Source organism: Symphodus melops (assembly GCF_947650265.1).
Source record: "Symphodus melops genome assembly, chromosome: 6".
Taxonomy (NCBI): domain Eukaryota; kingdom Metazoa; phylum Chordata; class Actinopteri; order Labriformes; family Labridae; genus Symphodus; species Symphodus melops.
In genome coordinates, this window is record NC_136696.1 from 26,047,397 (window position 1) to 26,066,478 (window position 19,082).

The 19,082-nt window shown below is 42.9% G+C and overlaps 1 protein-coding gene across 4 annotated transcripts in view; it reads left to right on the plus strand.

Annotated features, from left to right (window-relative positions):
* Nucleotides 1-19,082, plus strand: part of kif21a (kinesin family member 21A) — a 46,109-nt gene that overhangs the window by 11,771 nt on the left and 15,256 nt on the right. For 3 of the 4 annotated variants that reach the window (XM_079346960.1, XM_079346961.1, XM_079346963.1), the window contains exons 2-16: nucleotides 8,602-8,824; nucleotides 11,051-11,233; nucleotides 12,091-12,231; nucleotides 12,569-12,700; nucleotides 12,800-12,964; nucleotides 13,431-13,546; nucleotides 13,990-14,185; nucleotides 14,284-14,473; nucleotides 14,669-14,735; nucleotides 15,323-15,526; nucleotides 16,302-16,388; nucleotides 17,567-17,654; nucleotides 17,759-17,873; nucleotides 18,137-18,325; nucleotides 18,865-19,064. In XM_079346960.1, coding sequence (XP_079203086.1) covers nucleotides 8,602-8,824; nucleotides 11,051-11,233; nucleotides 12,091-12,231; nucleotides 12,569-12,700; nucleotides 12,800-12,964; nucleotides 13,431-13,546; nucleotides 13,990-14,185; nucleotides 14,284-14,473; nucleotides 14,669-14,735; nucleotides 15,323-15,526; nucleotides 16,302-16,388; nucleotides 17,567-17,654; nucleotides 17,759-17,873; nucleotides 18,137-18,325; nucleotides 18,865-19,064 — 2,296 coding nt within the window. The remainder of the gene's footprint in view (nucleotides 1-8,601; nucleotides 8,825-11,050; nucleotides 11,234-12,090; nucleotides 12,232-12,568; nucleotides 12,701-12,799; nucleotides 12,965-13,430; nucleotides 13,547-13,989; nucleotides 14,186-14,283; nucleotides 14,474-14,668; nucleotides 14,736-15,322; nucleotides 15,527-16,301; nucleotides 16,389-17,566; nucleotides 17,655-17,758; nucleotides 17,874-18,136; nucleotides 18,326-18,864; nucleotides 19,065-19,082) is intronic. The other variant, XM_079346962.1, reaches the window with a different exon arrangement.

Genomic DNA, 19,082 nt, shown 5'->3' on the forward strand with positions numbered 1-19,082 from the left:
CAGGTTTATCAGTGATGTGCATAAAATCACTGCCGTCTGGAGCCTCTCTTAACAAACCGTCTCATATGTCGATTGTGCATTCAGAGATTTGAAGCTAAAAGTTGGTTTGAAAATGTCAATACCATCAATACCCGACTCTACTCGAGTGCAGAGCAAAGACACAGACTTGGACAGATTGGTGTAATCAGTGCTGCCGTCAGACTTGGGAGTGATTCAACTTTGAGACCCCTTCATTCTTTTTTTCATCCTCAGCTTTGGGCTTACAAATATCCTCCAAACCCGGGATGCATCTGTAACTCAAACTGATATTTGTGCAATAATTTAATGTCCTATGGAAGCCTGTTGGTGACATTATTGTAATGTTTACAAACACTGAAACAATGAAATCATAATCCACTCTCAACACTTTTATTCTTCAACATATTTCTGAGTGATATTTAAAACAAAACGATAGCGGGCAATTTGCACATTCTTCTATTATCCTCTTATTTTTAATAGAAGAACTGTTCCAACTTTAGTTTTCAGAGTCATACCCTGTTGTTCACGTAGAGGAATACTTAACTCTTCATTATAAAGTTACCATTTTCATTTTTTATTTTCCAAGCAGACTCCAGGCTCACAGCGTACATTCAGGCCTGACTAAGTGGTTGCCCTTGGAAGTCGATAAAAATGATCCCTGTGGGTGTGGAATAATTAAATGATAAACCATTTTGGAGGCTCACACTTTTAAATCGTTGCGCCTCAAACACCGCTTGGTTTAGCGGTTGATGAATCTCCTGGTGAAGTGTGTGACGGGTGTCAGGACGCTGAGCCCGCCGCCTCGGCCCCTCCCCTTTTGGCATTTCTTTTTCCTTTTTTTTTCTCCTTTTTTTTTTATTCGAGCAGACTGCTGTATATCCTGCTGGGATCGGATTATGACTTTAATTCTTGGCTTCCATTACCGGTCGCCATGGCAACCCCATCCTCTATGTCACGCAGAGTGTCTCTGTCCTGCACAGACATAATGGTACAGTGCCAGGGAGCATTAGATCTCCAGAAATATGAAATGAAAGCATTTCATTGAGATGGGTTTGTGTTCGGCAGAGGCTGCATGACGTGCTCACGTTTTTTTCTGTCTTTTTTTTTTTTATATATACCGGTACTGATGATCATTTGTTTTTGTTGTAGACTGTACTCTCATGCGCTCTTTGTCTGCTGCAGCAGGAGGTCCTGTCTGGCTGAGTGTGCAGAGCATGAAACCACTTCTAGCAGGGTGTGTGATACTAAAAATGAACCGTCTCATTGTGCTGAAACACTCTTTTTAAAAGCCTCCTTTAAAGCTGGGGAGGATCTTAGTGATCCATTTATACTGCACTGTTTTCTGCTGCAGGTACTGAACATGCTGCACATTAACACACACTTCTAAATAGGAGAATCCCCCCCCCCCACCCCAACCACGGCAGCTTAGCTCGGTCACACTAATCCTCCAACTGCAGACAGAGGTGATTGCTTGCATATAACAACTGTCAGCATGCATGTTCTTTATACAGTGGAAGTGGAGGCACAGTCGAGCTCAGTATAGCAGTTACAGTCATTCAGAGTCCTCGGAGCCCTAACAAAGAATCAATTGGGGGAGCCGCCCAAAAATAATGGCAAAAATGCCCAAAGTAAAAAAAATATATATATATATTCGTGGCAGAAAAGGATGCTTTTTAAAACACTGAAATGATTCAGAGAGGAGATGCTTAAATACAGAAGTTGATTCTGAAGTTATTTCCTGGGGAAGTTCAGCTTTGATCAAGATATTCAGATGTAGATACAGGAAGTGAGGTTCAAGGCTACGACAGGTTCACGGCATCGACTGTGATTTCTTATTTCACACAGAAGAGGAAGTAATGATCGCATCCTTCAAGTGTCTTCTGTAGAAAAAGAAAAAAAACAGTCCTTTATTTTCTCCAGATTTCCTTTTTGTGTTTAAAGTCTGGAAACTCTGAAGTGTGAGCATTCACTAAACAGATGATTAGAGTACTCCTGATACTGATTCTAAATCATAAATACTTAAAAATACTTTCAGATGTTTATCGTCTCACCTCCAGTCTGGGTTTGTCATGTTCCTTTGATTTTCAGTGATTGACAGAAAGACTAAAGAGGAACAATAGCGGACTGCTGTGAAGGCAATTAGGTACATATTTGTGTAATTTGCAACCGAGCAGACCAGTTCTGCACCTTCCTGATCCGACCTGAGACGTTAACCGCCGCCCCTCCGGCACATTATGTCGTGTAAAAATCATCTTCTGGGGCATCTGCTGTGTCAAGACTCCTCTCTCCTGCTGCCTCACAACATTTTTCCATCCTGGCGTATCTGGCGTGGGGCCAGCTGTGTGACAAAGACGCACTTTCTCTTTTCTAACCTTCTCTGTTCTGCACGCCCTTCACACAGCCTCAAAGTGCCAGCTCGGTGAAGGACAGCGAGACGTTACGCTCAAAGTCGAGGAGGCAGGTGACATCATCCCGAGGCAGCCGCACTGCTGCTCTCAGCAAGTGTGCACATAAAGACGGGGCCAGTTTACTCTCCAGTCTGCAGCGGGCGGGGGGTTCTGTGTGGTTTTGATTATTGGCTTTGTGTGTTCAACAACAAAGGTAGCTTTGAGTCTTCTTTTTTCCTGCAGTAAAGCTCTTTGTCTGCTAACACAAACTGAAATCACTCAGCAGGAACTGCAGCCTTAAAAGATTTACTGCGGTCAGTGAACGGGACACCGTTTTTAATGCAAGTACAGTGAAAAGATAGAAATACTGGACATGCATAGAAAATAATAAGAGGTTCAAACTAATGTGATGTCGCTCAGGCAACCTTAAAAAGGCTGTAAATTAACATGAAGTTTCTTTGAAGGGGAAGTGTCACTGCTAAAGGACTCCAGAAAACAGGGCTGGGCGACGTAATCTAGCCCATGTGGAATATTTCCATTACTGTCAGGACAGAGTCATGTGACCACACGTCTCATCCGCCACATGGAAGCAACGTCGGTCATTTGGACACATTTTATCTTTGGGGAAGACGACACCGGACAAAAAGAAGAAAAACGTAAAACACTGCCGAAAAACAGTTTGAATGAAATGCAAGTTATTTATTTTCTACATTTTTAGAGAAGTTAATAAATACTTTAAGTGATGCTTTGATTTCAGTAATATTCAATAAAACCACAATCAGCTTTAATAGTTGAACATATTTACAGCAGAGACCTGTCAGCGAAAAACAAAAACCCAATAATCATTCATTCTGTGTAATCCAGATCAAATGTTTAATGAATCGTGATTTTGATTTCAGATCAGTTCTGGACACATTTAGCAGAAACACTTTAGTTCATCTCGTTTCTCTTTGCAGTCAACTTGTGATGTTGTTTGTAGTATTTATTGGTCGGTGATTATTATTAGATGTTTGATTTCTTTTTATATCAGTTTACTGTGAAGGAGTGTTTTGTTTCAGACTGTTTCAGATGGTAATTATTATTATTATTAGGAAATATGTGCAGTAGGTGTTTACAGTTTCAGACAGACACACACTCACATGCCTCTGTACACGACACCCCTCCCTTCCAGTGAAGTGCTGCTCTCGTAATGATTTATTGGGTGCACTGTGTGTGTGTGTGTGTGTGTATGGGGGGGGGGAGCAGCAGCAGGTTTGGGCGTGCTCCTTTAATCTACGGCAGTTCAGAAACAAACTGTAGCTGTGAAAGTAAAGACAAACATTTGTCTGTTTTTGTATTTTGAGTTGTTGTGTTGGTGATCAACTCAACGTGTCCTCCTGATGATGATGATGATGACGATGATGAGGAAGATAAAGAGCTCTAAATGTCTTTGGATCTTATTGTGTTTTATCTGTTTCCGGCTTGTGATAACTCGACAACAAGCCTCTGCTGAGGAGACGTCTCGATCCCCTGACCCTCGACCCTGACCCTCACCTGACCTCTGATCTCCGCTCTTCCCTAACGCCAAAGATCCTCAGACAAATCACCACAGCTGGGGGTTTTTTACGACTGTAATACCGCTACAGTCTTGCTCTGGTTACTATGCTTCACCAAAGCCCTGCCTTTAATGGGATAGGACAGCTGAGGGGAGAAATGTTGGAGAGAGTGGGGGATGACCAAGGTTCAGATTCGAACCCGTGGCGTCTGTGATGAGGACTGTAGCCTCTGTACATGGGGGGGGCATTACATAACTGCGAGGCCACAATGAATCTTTCAGTCACTTTGTTGTGTTCTGTGCTCATGTTACTCATATCACTCGAACTCTGATGCTTTCGTGGCTGAATTGGTCGCAGACTTGAGCCCGACTGTTCTCGTCTCCTGACCTCTCAAAACGCTTTTTTACCACGCCGACCTTCTCTGACTGTGATAGTTCTGACATTCAGCTCAGAGACGGAGGATGGGATGGGGCAGCTGCGGCTCAGTTGGCAGAGTTGATGGTCTCTCAACAGGAAGGTCAGAGGTTCATTCTCCAGCTCCTGCAGCCACATGTCCGACGTGTCCTTCTGCCTTTGTCATCAGTGAATGGATGTGCGTCTCTTCTGGAAGTCTGATATTCATGTTTGTATGAATGAGAAATGAATTCGCACTAAAGTCCCGATGTGTGACGCAGCACGTCTCCCTGTTTGTACTCTCAGATGAGCAGCGAGTAGATCCTTGAAATGCCAGTTGATTCCCGGGTGTGAGAGCACTGTGTTGAAACAGACAGGATTACACACCCAATTAGTGAGCTCAATTGTCTGAAATAAAGACCCCCCCCCCCGCCCCCTGCAAAGGATTAGATTTCTTTAACAGTCTCGAAACACGGGGAAACACAGAATTGATTGAGTACGGTGATTCGACATGCAGTTTAATTGATTTTTCTGGTTTGGGATCACATTTCTTCTCAATACAACAACAGACATCCGAACAATAGGACACCAGCTCTGCAGAACAACTGAAGCGGATTAGGAGGTTTGTCGTGTTTCTCTGTTCGGTCTTCAGCGTCACAGTTCACTTGTGTGTTGTCACCACTCAGAAGCTCAAGGGCCGCTCATGGTGGCTGACTGTTGAGGGGGAATGATTACTAGTTGTTACTCTTTTGCTTTTATGGGTTATTTCTGGCCATCATTAAAGTCAGCACACACTCGGATTATGCTTCTCAGTTTGGGTGGATATAGACGCATGTTGTCTGCCTGGACACGGGGGGGGAAAGAGTGCAAGAATATCAACTAGTTGTAACTGCTTTGAATAAGTCAAAGAGCTCCTCACAACATGTGTGTGAAGTGTGTTGTTGTAAATCCGCTCTGATCCTGTATTTGATCATGTCTATAAACCCCTCCGCTCAGAACAGGCTGTTTCTGTGTCTGTAGCTTTAAATATGTAAATGAGCTGCGTCTGACCACGCCCCCCCCTCTCTGGAAGGGCTCACGTGGCTCGTGCTTTCTTCGTTCAGGGAAAGCTGGGAAAATATAAATGCACGATGCATCTCTGCAGTGATATCCTGTTTGGATCGATGCGCTGAAAGGCAGCGCTGCAGCTCAAAGGTTCATCTTGAAAAAATGTCCAAAAAAAAAGAAGTAATCAAAGCCTCAACTTTGAGTACCTGGAACCATCACTTATGCAGAGTTTTTTTTTTTACATACAGTGTAACATTTGTTTTGCCCTACTTGTGTGAAACGGCTCTGCTGACTTTGTTCGAAACTATCTGACCCAAGCGATATGCCACAGGGGGAATCTGTCATCAACTATTTACAGTACAGGTCTCTGTTTATAGTGATGCTGCTCACTGATTATTCTAAACCCTCCAGGATTCATTATGTCTGATATATTTCAGTCAATAAGCATTTTGCCATGAAGGTCTTTGTTGATTTAACCATTAAGGCGTCTACTGGAGCATATATTTGAAGGTTATTCAAATTTAAATATGGACGCTGTCTTGCCTGAAACACCAAGCTGAGGAATAAAGGTTTACGTGTGTGTGGGTCATACACTGCCTCATTCAGGGATTGTTCTGTGTTGTTATTTGCGGACGTTGCCTCCCCTCCCTCGCCTCCGTCAGGCCATGTAATCCCACAGCCGCAACGTCAGTGTCCACACCGGGATCCAGTCACTCACCACAAAACAATGGCCTCACTGTACTCCCCTTCACAGCATTGTCTTCCCCTGAACTTGGAGACACAATGAGGCTTTTCATCCATGCAGGACGGAAAGAAGGAGAGCGACAGGCCCCGCTGTCAGGTGCTTCTCTCACAAGCTTCAGGAGAGGAGTTAAAATATGAAACTGTCATGACAGACTTTCCCTCTCGCTCACAATCACTACATTCAGTTATCATATTTTCCCAACCTTGCTTTTATGCTCCGCTTCATCTGTGTGGATTGTTTGCAGAATGACACGTACAGAAACGACTTTCTCTCCACACTAAACTCGTTAATCCTCACCAGATTAAGACTGCTGGAAAACATTCAGGACATCAAAAGCAACATTTCAGCTTTGGCGGACAAACACAGACGAGCTGAATCAGGACATATTAACCCAGCTGGCAGGTTTCATGGGACAAAGTATTGGGTCGGAGGAGGGCGTTGACCCCGGGCAGTTGTTGGATCAGAACGACACATCTGCAGCAGACAAACATCAAAGCATGTGTGATTTAAAGATGATCCAAAGACATTTGTCGTTCTACATAAACATGCTTCATATGTGTGCTACTGTACTCAGCTGCATGTTTCAAAGCATTAAAGTGTTTGACATATTTGATCCCCACAGCAACTGTTGCACTTTTTCAGCAGCTGTGTCCTTGAATTAAAAAGGAAAAACAGACTCTTGGCTGCTTTGCTCTGAAATACATCGAAGTCAAGAAAAATGGTAGTTGCAGGTTGTGATGAATGTCGTGTGAATATTTAGTGAAGAAAATCTGCAAAGAAAATCCGATGTTGGTGCAGTTCTTCCTCTCACTGAGGAGGTTCCTGGTTCGAATCCCTTCCTCCTACAGTCCAAAGACATGCTTGGCAGGTTGGTTAGTGAAACATGAAATTGCCCATAGACGTGAGTGTGGCTGGTTGTCTGCTCTGTGATTGACAGGTGAACAGTCCAGGGTGTAACCCCGCCTCTCGCCCAATACAATTACTGTACTCTTTACTTTCTCTTTAAGATCTTTTTAAATTTTGGAAAATCAACAGCCACAGATTGCTTAAGAATAAGAACATAAAATATGAGATGTGAAGTTAATCTGGACACAATGTTGATGCATGTCCAAAAAAAGGGATTAGTGCTGGCAGTGAGAACAAGGCCTTGGATGCACTCGCAATCCCAAGTGTGCCAAAAATATTCTCACTCTTCTCGAAATCCTTGAGAAATGCTGCAACAGCAGCAGGCTGAGTCAACGAAAACACGGATAGGTTTCATGTTTAATGTGCCCAATCTTGTGTTTGTGGAGGTAAGCTAATATTGATCCATGAATTATTCTTGGATCCTTAAAAGCAGCTCGGTTTATCTCCAATAACGTGTTCTGTCGGTCACAATCTCTTATCAAACGCTGCGAGACTTAGTGGAAATCAAACTGGTCTGAAACACACGAGGTTACACTAAAAACCAGTCCCCTTTAAACTCTTCATGTTTTCTGTTTATTTCTTTGCCGAGCCGACGGGCCTGACTTGTTTCTGACTGTCAGGTTTATTTTCTGTCCTTGTGTCAGATTGCGTCAATATTCTCCTGTATTGTTTTTATTGAAGTTAATCAGACTTTGGCAGCAGAGCCTGAGTCGTGTTGATTCTCTGATGTTGTTTTGATTTGACTCGGTGGTTTTTGGGTGCGGTTGGAATTTTCTTTCCATTACTTGCTGCACGATGAAACCATCAGTTCGTCGTGCTTTAGGCTGCTTTTCTTTTTCATTTTTTCTTCTCTTGTCTTCAGATTTAATCAGCCTTACGAAACATAATCTTTCATGAATGAGCTGAAGTATAGTACAAACAAACATAATTTGGTGTAAATCTAGTGTTCGTTATGTTTTAATTTAAAGCGAGGGATTTCTTTCTTTTATTCTTAATTTCATTGGTGCATTATTTGTTTGAAGATATTTTTTCAACAACTTGCACTTCTATGATTTTCAAATGTTGTGCTCAGAATGCAGAACTTCCATCACACATTTTAAAAGCAAATTTACGGGCAAGTTTTTACACCGCTTCTTAGAAATCTTCTGAAAGGCAGTGGATTAGTAAATACAGCTTCATGTATATCAAGCTTTTAAAGCTCACAGTAATAAAACAAATCTAAAAATAATCGGCCCAAGAATTGAACCCTGCGGGACTCTGGACAGGTCGCATCAGTGTGGAGGGTAACCTGAGGGTAGCTGTTCGCTGGCTTGGCTCCCCCCAACAGGTGAAACAGGCTTTCTGTGTGAGAAAGCATTTGTGTTGCTCACAAATGCTTGTATTGCAAGAAGAGAATAAAACCTGTTAAAGGCTCTACCAGAATTACTTCAAAAATGTCAGGAATGTGAGGCAGTGTATTGCTTTCCTGTGTTTTCAAAGGACCCAATAAAGTTTTCAGGGAGTGCGTTTCCTCTGTGTCCCCCGAACAAGTTCTCATATCTCTTGTTTTGCTCTGTATATTTTTTTGTAGGATCCGCCCTCAGCTGGCCCGGGAGAAGATAGAAGGATGTCATATCTGCACATATGTGATGCCCGGGGAGCCACAGGTGATCCTGGGCAAAGACAAGTCCTTCACCTACGACTACATGTTCGACATGGACTCCACGCAAGACGCCATCTACTCCACCTGCACCGAGAAGCTGATTGAGGGCTGCTTAGAGGGCTACAACGCCACCGTGTTTGCATACGGACAGGCGAGTCTTTGTCCTCAGTGTCACAGCTGTGGCGCTGGTGGTGCTTTATAGCTGGGTGGATGTGGAGAAATGGCTCAGTGCATTTTTGTGTTTGAGGACAGCAGGAGACAGGTTCAGTGTTTGAGGTGTGGAAAGTGTTGACATTTCGGTAAAAGGAAACCAGAGGACAGCGCTGTTGTGGAAGTTTGACCTCTATGACCTTTGTTCTTTAAATGAATCATTAAAAAAAAACACTTATTTGCTTCTTCTGAGAGTCGGACAGGAAACAAAATAAACACTTGCCTCTGAACCTTTAAAGCTAATAAGTTAGCTTAGCATAAAAAGTAGAAAACAAGGGAATAGAGCACATTGGTATCAATATAAAATGTGTTTCCTTAGAAAGCTTCAGAGGACATTCTAGTTAACACTTTAAATATTTTGCATGTCCAAGCTCACTCTTTACTCTGTTTCTACTTTCTATGTTAAAACAACTTACAGCAAAACAATCAGATTTAATTAAGTTGAATTCTAAAGATAAATAATTTGCACATATAGCTTTACCAGCTTCATCAAGGTCATCCCGAGGACTCCTCACAGTTTATTTAAATCCTTAAACTTCTGAAAACTCCCAACAGAAGACGAGGAGGACATGAAGTCTTTCAATTAAATACTTCAAGAGATAATATTTAGTGGCAAAATTTTTGACAAAAAAGTCTTAATTGAATTCTTTCTCAAGCAAACGTGTCGAAAATGTTCCCCATGCAGTCTGCAGGCGTTCTTTGTCGTCTTTATGTCGGCCCGTTAAAACTTCAAATATTTCCGAGAGGAAGCAGTCTATCCAGTAAATAAACTGCAGATGAATTGATAATGAAAATAATCATTAATTGCAGATCTACTCCTCTTCTACTCCCACTGCTCTTTCACTGTCCTGTTTGTCCCTTTTTAGTTGTCGATCACAAAGTTAATCACCCGGAAATAACGTGCAAGTGTAGGCCTCATCCCCCCCTCCTTTGATTCCACCAGTGCTGAGGTTGCCGTAGCGACAGAGCTCCTGCTGTACAGCACGCACATGTTTCAAAGTGAAGTGCACAAACACCTAGTTTAGACCTCCATACATGTTTAATGTGTGTCCATATTAACCCGTATCTCCCCGAGCTGGCCTACTTCTGAGAGCAGAGACGGCGGGTGGTTGGTTTGTCCTGGATCAGACCTGTTTTGCCTCTGTGGCTTTAAAGGGGACGAGTCTAGATTTAGATCGACCCACTCGGCTGCATCACAAGAACTCTGCCCGCTTGGGTTGCAGATATATACAGAGCGAGCCGTTTTTCTGAGTTATTAATGGACTTTGTTATTTCATGTGTATCATTGTTAGCTACCTTAAACATGGCATGCTACATTTTGAATGTAATGTTTTTACATATTTGTGTTATATTTTCATCATCATTGAAGGAAGATGACTTTATCACCTCATCCTCTCACTGCTTCCTGGTTTTGGTAAACTCTTACGTTCTCGGGGAAAACCCAGGAAAACAAGGAGGAACTAAGTACTGTATAATAAGCAGGTTTTAAGAGTATTTAGTAACAAACAAAAACCTCACAGCTGAAAACAATCTTCTTTCAAAAGTCAAATACAACTACTAAAAAAACACTAAGGCCTTAATGAAAGGTCACTAAAGTCGCTCAACGTTAAGACACATTCACACACGCAGCTAGCTAGCTGGCAGCTAGCTGCTTCCTCTCTCCTCTTGCCTTTTATACTCTGCCCAGATTTCCAAGTTGCCACCGGTGGGTTCAATATCGCTGGCTGCACTGAGGCTGACAAGCAGAACCTGGAGAGCACACAGGAGAGAGAGGGAGAGAAAAAAACAAATACAACAGACAGTAGTCCAACTTTTTAGCATAACGCATCTTGCTAGCGAGCTATGATGCTAAAGCTGTAGAAGCAAAGTGTTGGAAAATAGACTTTATAAATGAGTTTTACATTGAAATATGGTGTAATCTCCCCCCTGATTTGTATTGTCCTTAAACTATTGTGAAACAGTGAAATTATAAATGTTTGGAAGATATTAATTTATTATTGATCCGGAGGTAGATCAGTGGTAGTGTATGACTTGAAATCTCGCACACAGCCTACACGTTTACAACGACATTTGAGCTTTCCATGTTGAGAGCGTGTCACATCTGGGAAATTTATTTCATGTGAAATTTAATGACTTTTTTTTTTTTTTCCCTCTCCTCCTCATGTAGACGGGTTCAGGGAAGACATACACCATGGGGACAGGCTTTGACGTCAACATTATGGATGAAGAGCTGGGAATCATTCCCAGAGCTGTCCACCATCTCTTCAAGGGCATCGAGGAGCGCCGCCAGGCCGCCCAAGAGCAGGGACGGCCCGTACCAGAGTTTAAAATAAACGCACAATTCCTCGAGGTAAAGGCCCCAGCTGATCATCTTTAGACACAAAAAAAATGGCCTGCACATAATCGGCCTCTTACTCGTATATGGACTGGATGTACAGAGATGTCACAGGTCAGGCTTACATTGTTGACACTGGTCATTTAACAAGCTTTGAGAGCGGCGCTACATCATGTGAAAACATCCACACTGACAATTGAAGTGCAGCAGCTGTCATCGGGGGGGGGGGGGGGAATCTCCGTCTGGACAGGAAGAGTCAACGGGAACAATGTAGCAGTCAGTTGTTCTGCTCCATCAGAGAGTGACAGTGTTTAAATTCCTCCAGACGACCTGGAAGTGGAGTTGGGATGATTTGTGGATGATCTGCAGAAATCCAACACTGTGCAGAAAGTGATAGCTACAGACTTTATTCTCCATCAGTTACTTTTCATGTTCTTTTTATGGCATGGCTGTAATTCAAGTGTCCCTAAATGTTCTTTTATTGTTGCAAAGTCATTTCTGGAAACCAAATCCAGATTATCCCGACACCCTGAAAAGCGTAGCAGATGTTTCTGGGAAAACGAAAGGCTTTATTTGATGATAAAAATCAGAGCCTAATCCTTTTGATAAAAACTTTTATATATCAAACCTGTTACATTTCTCCTGAAAAAATATTTGTGACATCCAGCATTTCTCTTTTAGTTTAGGCTATTTCATTGATGTGGTTAAGGGCATGGTTTGGATACATGAATAGAGCGACAGATGAAATACTCCTGTCAGTTTTCAGGATCTTTATTTTGGTCCAAAATATCATGAAGGCCTTTAGATTATGTTAATCCAGTATTTGATGAGACTTTCTTGCCTAGTTAAATGTCCTCTGTGTTTCCCTCTAGCTTTATAATGAGGAAGTTCTGGACCTGTTCGACTCATCACGAGACATGAAGCAGAAACCGCACATCAAGATCCACGAGGACGCCAACGGGGGAATCTACACGGTCGGTGTGACGACTCGGACCGTTTCCTCCGCGGCTGAGGTAAAAGAAAAACCCTGCTCGTTGTGAATATGTGATTTAAAAGAGAATATCTGTGTACATGTGCCTGATTAGTAAACTGAGAAGAGACGTGACCACTTCTCAAATCTGCAAACAAAAACCTTCTGCTGGATTATAAGCAAATTCAGACTCTAATAATGCCGAAGCTTTACTGTGAATCATTCCCCCGTAAACACTGTCTATAATTTAGACTTTATTTACCAATCGATAACTCCTAAACAGTCCATACATCACGTTTACTTTCAGAAGTTCCAGAGAGTATTGGTTGTTCCAGGTTGCTTTTTCAGTTTTATTTTTAATAACTTGTCTTCCTGTTCAGATGATGCAGTGTCTGAAGCTGGGCGCGCTGTCTCGCACCACAGCCAGCACTCAGATGAATGTCCAGAGCTCTCGATCTCACGCCATCTTCACCATCCACCTGTGCCAAGTTCGCGTCTGTGCCTCCGACAATGTCAGTCCCGTCTCCTCCGTTATTATCCAGAAATAATGACAAAGTTACTGCGAGTGCAGTGTGAATAAAAGTGTGTGTGTGTCTGTCGATGTCACTCAGCAAGAAACTGACAACAGAGTGTCCAACGGAAACTCCGAGATGGACGAGTACGAGACGCTGACAGCCAAGTTTCACTTTGTGGACCTGGCCGGTTCTGAGAGGCTGAAGAGAACCGGAGCGACGGGCGACCGAGCCAAAGAGGGCATCTCCATCAACTGTGGACTGGTGAGCTTCTTCATCCAGCAGGATTTGTGTCGTCACTCAGGAACGCAGAAAAGTAAATCTGTAGAGCGTGAGTGCCATCTAGTGGTAGAACTTTGTACGTGTCAGGACAGTCATGCACAGAAGGACAGACAGGAGAAAATTGTGTCCTCGAAGGTTCAACCTGCAGGAGGTACTAAATAAATTGAAAAAAGTTGAATACATTGTTTTCTGCTTTTAAAGCCTAAATCAGCATTTTTTTCAGGCTCCTTTAAAGGCCTCCATCTTGTTTAATATCGAGAAAAGAAAAATCAAATTCGTAAAAAGCAAGAGTGATGAAATTGTGTAGAAGTTTTTATCATGTCTCAGATATTAATTTTTTTGTGCCATGCAAGCTCTAGTTTCACAACACACACACACACACACACTAATGTGCTGCTGCACCACCTTGATTATGTTCCTGTCTCTGTTCTCGTCTCGCTTGCTGCAGCTCGCTCTGGGGAATGTAATCAGCGCTCTTGGTGACCGGAGCAAGAGGAGCTCACACGTGCCTTACAGAGACTCCAAACTGACCCGACTGCTGCAGGACTCATTAGGAGGAAACAGGTCGGTGCAGGACGGATTCACCATGAACACTTCTTAGACCTGGACAGGTTTTTGTAGCCAATGTAGAAATTTAATCTGCAAACCCAACGTTTGACTTATACTAAAGGAAAGCACAATTTCAATGTCACAGCAAGTCATAATTCTTATAGTTTAAAATATTTGTAGCTTTTATTGCTGGTGAGCTGTGGGAGTGTCACCCCACAGCTGGGGGAGGGGCTACTGCCCTTTGTGATGTCATGAAGAGACAATCTCCAAATGGCCTGTTTGAGCACACATTTTCTGAAAAGTGGAGCAGGCAGAAGACGGAGAGGATGGACTTTTCTTATCATTAGGAAACTGCACAGTCTTTTTTTTTTTATGTTTAAAGTGCAGCATTTGACATATTGAAAATATTCAACATGAAACACAAACGTTAACTTTTATCTATCTTATTCTTGTCTCAGCCAAACCGTGATGATCGCCTGCATCAGCCCGTCTGACCGTGACTTCATGGAAACACTGAACACATTAAAGTACGCCAACCGAGCCCGGAACATCAAGAACAAGGTGATGGTGAACCAGGACAAGGCCAGCCAGCAGATCAGCGCTCTGAGGACGGAGATCGCTCGGCTGCAGATCGAGCTGATGGAGTATAAGACGGTGAGGAGACAGAAGCGTTCAAAATTGAAAACTGAAAAATTAATCTTCTAAATAGTAAAAATAAACTTTTCTCTGTATTGCCCCTCCCGCCCTTGCAGGGCAAACGCCTGACGGGCGAAGACGGTGTGGAGAGCTTCAGCGACATGTTCCACGAGAACTCCATGCTGCAGACGGAGAACAGCAACCTGAGGGTGAGAGTGAAGGCCATGCAGGAGACGATCGACGCCCAGAGAGCAAGGCTCACTCAGCTGCTCAGTGACCAGGCCAATCAGGCGCTCTCCAAAGCAGGTGAGGAGGAAGCTGCAGCCATATTGATCTGACCTGTTTAAAGCAACAAGCTCCAGTTCTTAACTTGGAGTGGATTCATGCGATCAGCATGTTGTATTTTTATCTTTTTCATGTAAATCGTCTCTTTGCTTTTTTAAGATTAAAACTTTATTAAACAGGAAGTATCTTGACAATTTTTTTTATTTTTTTTTCAAGGTGAAGGAGGATCTGAAGAGATTGGAAACATGATCCATGGTTACATCAAAGAGATTGAGGACCTCAGGTAAACGTCTTTTAGGCCACCTAGTGTATTTTCCTGAGCCCTAGCATCTTTTTTTTCCAACTGTTATAAATGCGGAGAAATCTTGGAGCTGGGAATGTTGTCACACCCGAGTTGACCGCGTTCCAGTTGCGGGATGGCAACAAGTCGGAAAAGCAACATGCACGCCCCCAGGAGTACCTTTGTTTGTAGTTTGTGTGCAAAATTAACATGACTACATTACATTACTACTTGCATCGTAATTTGGGTTTAATTGATTTGAATTTCACACAAGTTGCTTTTAAAAATAAAAGTTACAGCTTAAATGTTACTGTTGATGTAGGTAGCAGCCATGTTGGATTTTAACTCAGGGCTACTGATGTTCCTCCGTTCCCTAAAGTCAAAATCTAACCTAAGGGGGCGCTCCTGATTTATCAGATCAGCCACTCTGATTTTCTGAGTTCAAATTGAACGCACCAAAGCGTGAAAAATGTTTACATGTCCTTTATTTTTTCTCTTCATGATCCAGTGCACTTATTAACATATAGACATGATTTTCAAACCCTTTTGTGTGTTCTCTCATCTCCCGTGTCCCTGGATGTAACCCACAGAGCTAAACTCCTGGAGAGCGAGGCTGTGAATGAAAACTTGAGGAAGAATCTGTCTCGGGCCTCTAATCGTCAGTCGTTCTACGGAGGCCCCGGCTCGTTCTCCTCCACCATGATGGCCCCCGAGAAAGAGACCTCTGACATCATCGAACTCGCCAAGAAAGACCTGGAGAAACTGAAGAAACGAGAGAAGAAGAAAAAGAAAAGGTAGTGAGACTGTACACGTGTATCCTGGTTCATCTTTCATTGTCGGGATAATCAACCAAGCATTGGCTGTTTTATGGTCATTTGCACCTAAATAATGTTAAACCTTGAACGACTCATTCTTTGGGATTTAATCCTAAACTATTCAAACTCTTCCACATATTAATGTTTGGCCTTTCTTCAGGGATTCAATTCTGCATTCTCAAGAATTACAAATTAGTTTTCTACACTAGTGAGTGTCCTTAGTCTGTCTACAAACCCCCCAACGATGAGAAAAGTCCATCCTCTACGTCTTCTTCCTGCTCCACTTTTCAGAAAATGTATGCTCATTTTTGAGAGTTCCCCTGTGTGACATCACAAAGGGCAGTAGCCCCTCCCCCAGGTGGATGACACTCCCACAGCTAGATGTTTGTTCTGCCCTCTGAGTCTGCCTTGTCATTGTAAAAAATAACGACCCCACCCCAAGCCCTTCCAGAGAGGGGGCGTGGTCAGACACAGCTCATTTACATATTTAAAGCTACAGCCACAGAAACAGCCTGTTCTGAGCAGGGCTGAAATAGAGGTAGGCGGGATCAGATGCAGGATCAGAGTGGATTTAAAACAAGAAACTTCACTCAGCTCTGAGAGTTTTTTAAACTGGTTGAAGAGGAGGGGAATATGTGACCATGCAGAGCTTCCTCTGATCGTTCTCCCCTCCATTCTTCCTTCTTTCCTTCGTTCATCTCTTGCTTCCTTCTCTCGTTTGACCCCCCCCCCCCCCCTTCACTCCTCCATGAAGACTCCAGCAGCTGTTGGAGGAGAGAGAGAGGGAGGAAAGGGAGGAGGAGGTGGTGGAAGAGGTGGTGGAAGAGGTGGAGGACGCCAGGTTTGTCAGAGCATCCATCCTGCTGTTGGCCTCCCCCGTTCCTTTGCTTCCCCTAATTTAGCATTTTATTTGAGTTTTGGTTTATTTTGGACAGGTGGAGTAAGACTGGCTGCATACAAGCACCTCCTCTCCATAAACACTCTTTTATTTTGCATAATTAACTCTGATCTCTTTTGTTCAATGCCTTCGAGCTCACCCGTCACGCTTAAACCATGTCCTCGTTTTTTATGTGTTAATGGCCTTTTTAATCCGTAGTATCACAGTGAATGTGGAAACTATATATAAACAAAGTCAAGGCCTTATTGTAATATGTAACACTTGGTTTCCATTTAAGGAAAAATGTGCGACTGAGTCCTTGAGCACCAGCATAAAACCAAAACAAACTTCTGTTTGGCCATGCCTCCACCGCACTGAAGCCTTCGCTCTCCTCCAAACAGACATGTAGAGAATGTTTTGGGTCTCATTGTTTGTCACTGTTAGTGTTGAGCTGCGTGTCATCTGCATGATGTTTCACAATTACTGATGACAACGAGATTCTGAAACGTCCTTAAATTGAGTGCACGTTCAAAAAGTTCATCTTCTTTTTAGACGAAGTTAATCACACGAAAGTGCACCAAAGCTGTCATCAGGAGGTCGTGACTTTTTGTCCCGCTTTCCTGTCTTGATGTTTTTTTTGTTTTTCGTATTGTCCTGTTTCTCTTTATGCTTTTGTGCCTGCAAACATCACCTAAACATTGCTAACCCTCCGCGTTTGGATAACACATCTATCCACATTTTACAAGTATCAATTAATTCTTATTATTTTACGTTTTGCTTTATACTATGCTTTTTTTGCTCTTACTGTTGTTGTTGTTTTTCAGACCTTGAGATGCCTCTCTTAAAATGATGAACTGTCTTTTCATTTTTCCACAAACGAGAAAACTCAAGTTGTTTTTGTGTTAAATGTGTAGTTTGCATTAGTTTGAAATAGTTCATTGAGAATTGGGCGGCGGCAGTTGGCAGTGATCTGTCCTATGCTTGATGGTTTTTATAAAAACTAAAAGTTTAAAATAAACGATGCTTCTTTTCCCCTCCGATGATTAATTAGAAGTATGTTTCTTGTCTACGTGTGTGTGTGAACGTACCTTTGGAGAACCATGGCGTCGTTGATTCTTAGTCTCGTGTCTAACACCTTTCAGTGCCAACAAGGAGGAAGTCCCCGACAACGAGCAAGAAAAGGGCACGGAGAAGGAAATGGCGGAGCGAGTCAATGAAGACCCAGAATTGGTACGATTGATTTGCTTTCATGTTCATCCTAACTTTAAAAAAGAACAAAAAAAAAAAATTGCCTTTTATTTCAAAAAGTGAATTTTCATTCTGCTGTCTTGAAGGAGGTCCAGGAGGGCAGCGACCACGAGGAAGCAGAAGAGGAAGAGGATGAAGATGAAGAGGAGATGGATGTGGAGGAGAGCTCGGATGATTCTGACTCGGAGTCGGATGAAAAAGGTACAAATGGTTTCTTTTTATTGGTCCTTTTGAAAGGTTGTTTTGTCTTATTCAGCTTCCCAGGCTGCCACAAGGGGGAGCTGTTCATTCACTAAAAGACAAAACAAAGACGAGGCAGCCAGCGTCACATGAATGCAAACCCATATTTAGGTCTGAGAAGTTGTGATGTGTTAAAGCTGAAGTAAGAAGTGAACTGAATAAACAAAACAAAGGGAAGTGTCAGCTTGTGTCCGTACGCTCATCTAACCCCGTGTGCTCAACAGAGAACTTCCAGGCCGACCTGGCCAACATCACCTGCGAGATCGCCATCAAGCAGAAGCTGATCGACGAGCTGGAGAACAGCCAGCGGCGTCTGCACACGCTCAAACAGCAGTATGAGCAGAAGCTGATGATGCTGCAGTGCAAGATCAGGGACACCCAGCTGGAGCGGGACCGTGTCCTCCAGAACATGAGTAAGAACAGAACCACAGAGGGGATGGTTAAGATGTCTGAAACTTTCCATTCTTGCCCATAAACCTTCACATGTGGCTTTAACTTTGAATGTTGCTGCCTACTGATTAGTTTATTTCAGTCTGTAAGTGGTTTATATTTAAGTGCTTTTCTTTTAGAAGAATTTATATCTCATCCGCACGTGTTTGTTCTTTAGGAATAAAAGGAAACATCCGTCAAATGGCCCAGACTCTATGAGCTTTAAAGAATCCCTTTAAGTTAGTTGTGAATAATCTCTGCAAGCAGACGGACACTGACGGCTGCATTTATGTTTATCAGCACGAAGGGATCAAAGCTGATTCGGGTTTAAAGCGTGGACGAGTTTTCAGCCTGTCGAACAAAAGTCAGAGAGTTTTTGACAGCTTAGATCAAAGTTTCTGACACCAGAGAAAAGAAATGTTCTGGAGTTTGAACCATTTGGAGACTTTTTACAGCATTACTGCATCACGTCTTTTCATGTTTATTCAGTTAGAAACATTTTTTTTATCTTGTACGCTTTCAGCTTCAGTAGAGAGCGGCACAGAAGACAAGGCCAAAAAAATCAAGACTGAATACGAGAAGAAGCTGAGCGTCATGAACAAGGAGCTGCAGAAACTCCAGTCGGCTCAGAAGGAGCACGCCCGCCTGCTGAAGAACCAATCACAGTACGAGAAACAGCTGAGGAAGCTTCAGATGGATGTGGCTGAAATGAAAAAGACAAAGGTAGAGTGGGAGGGCTGA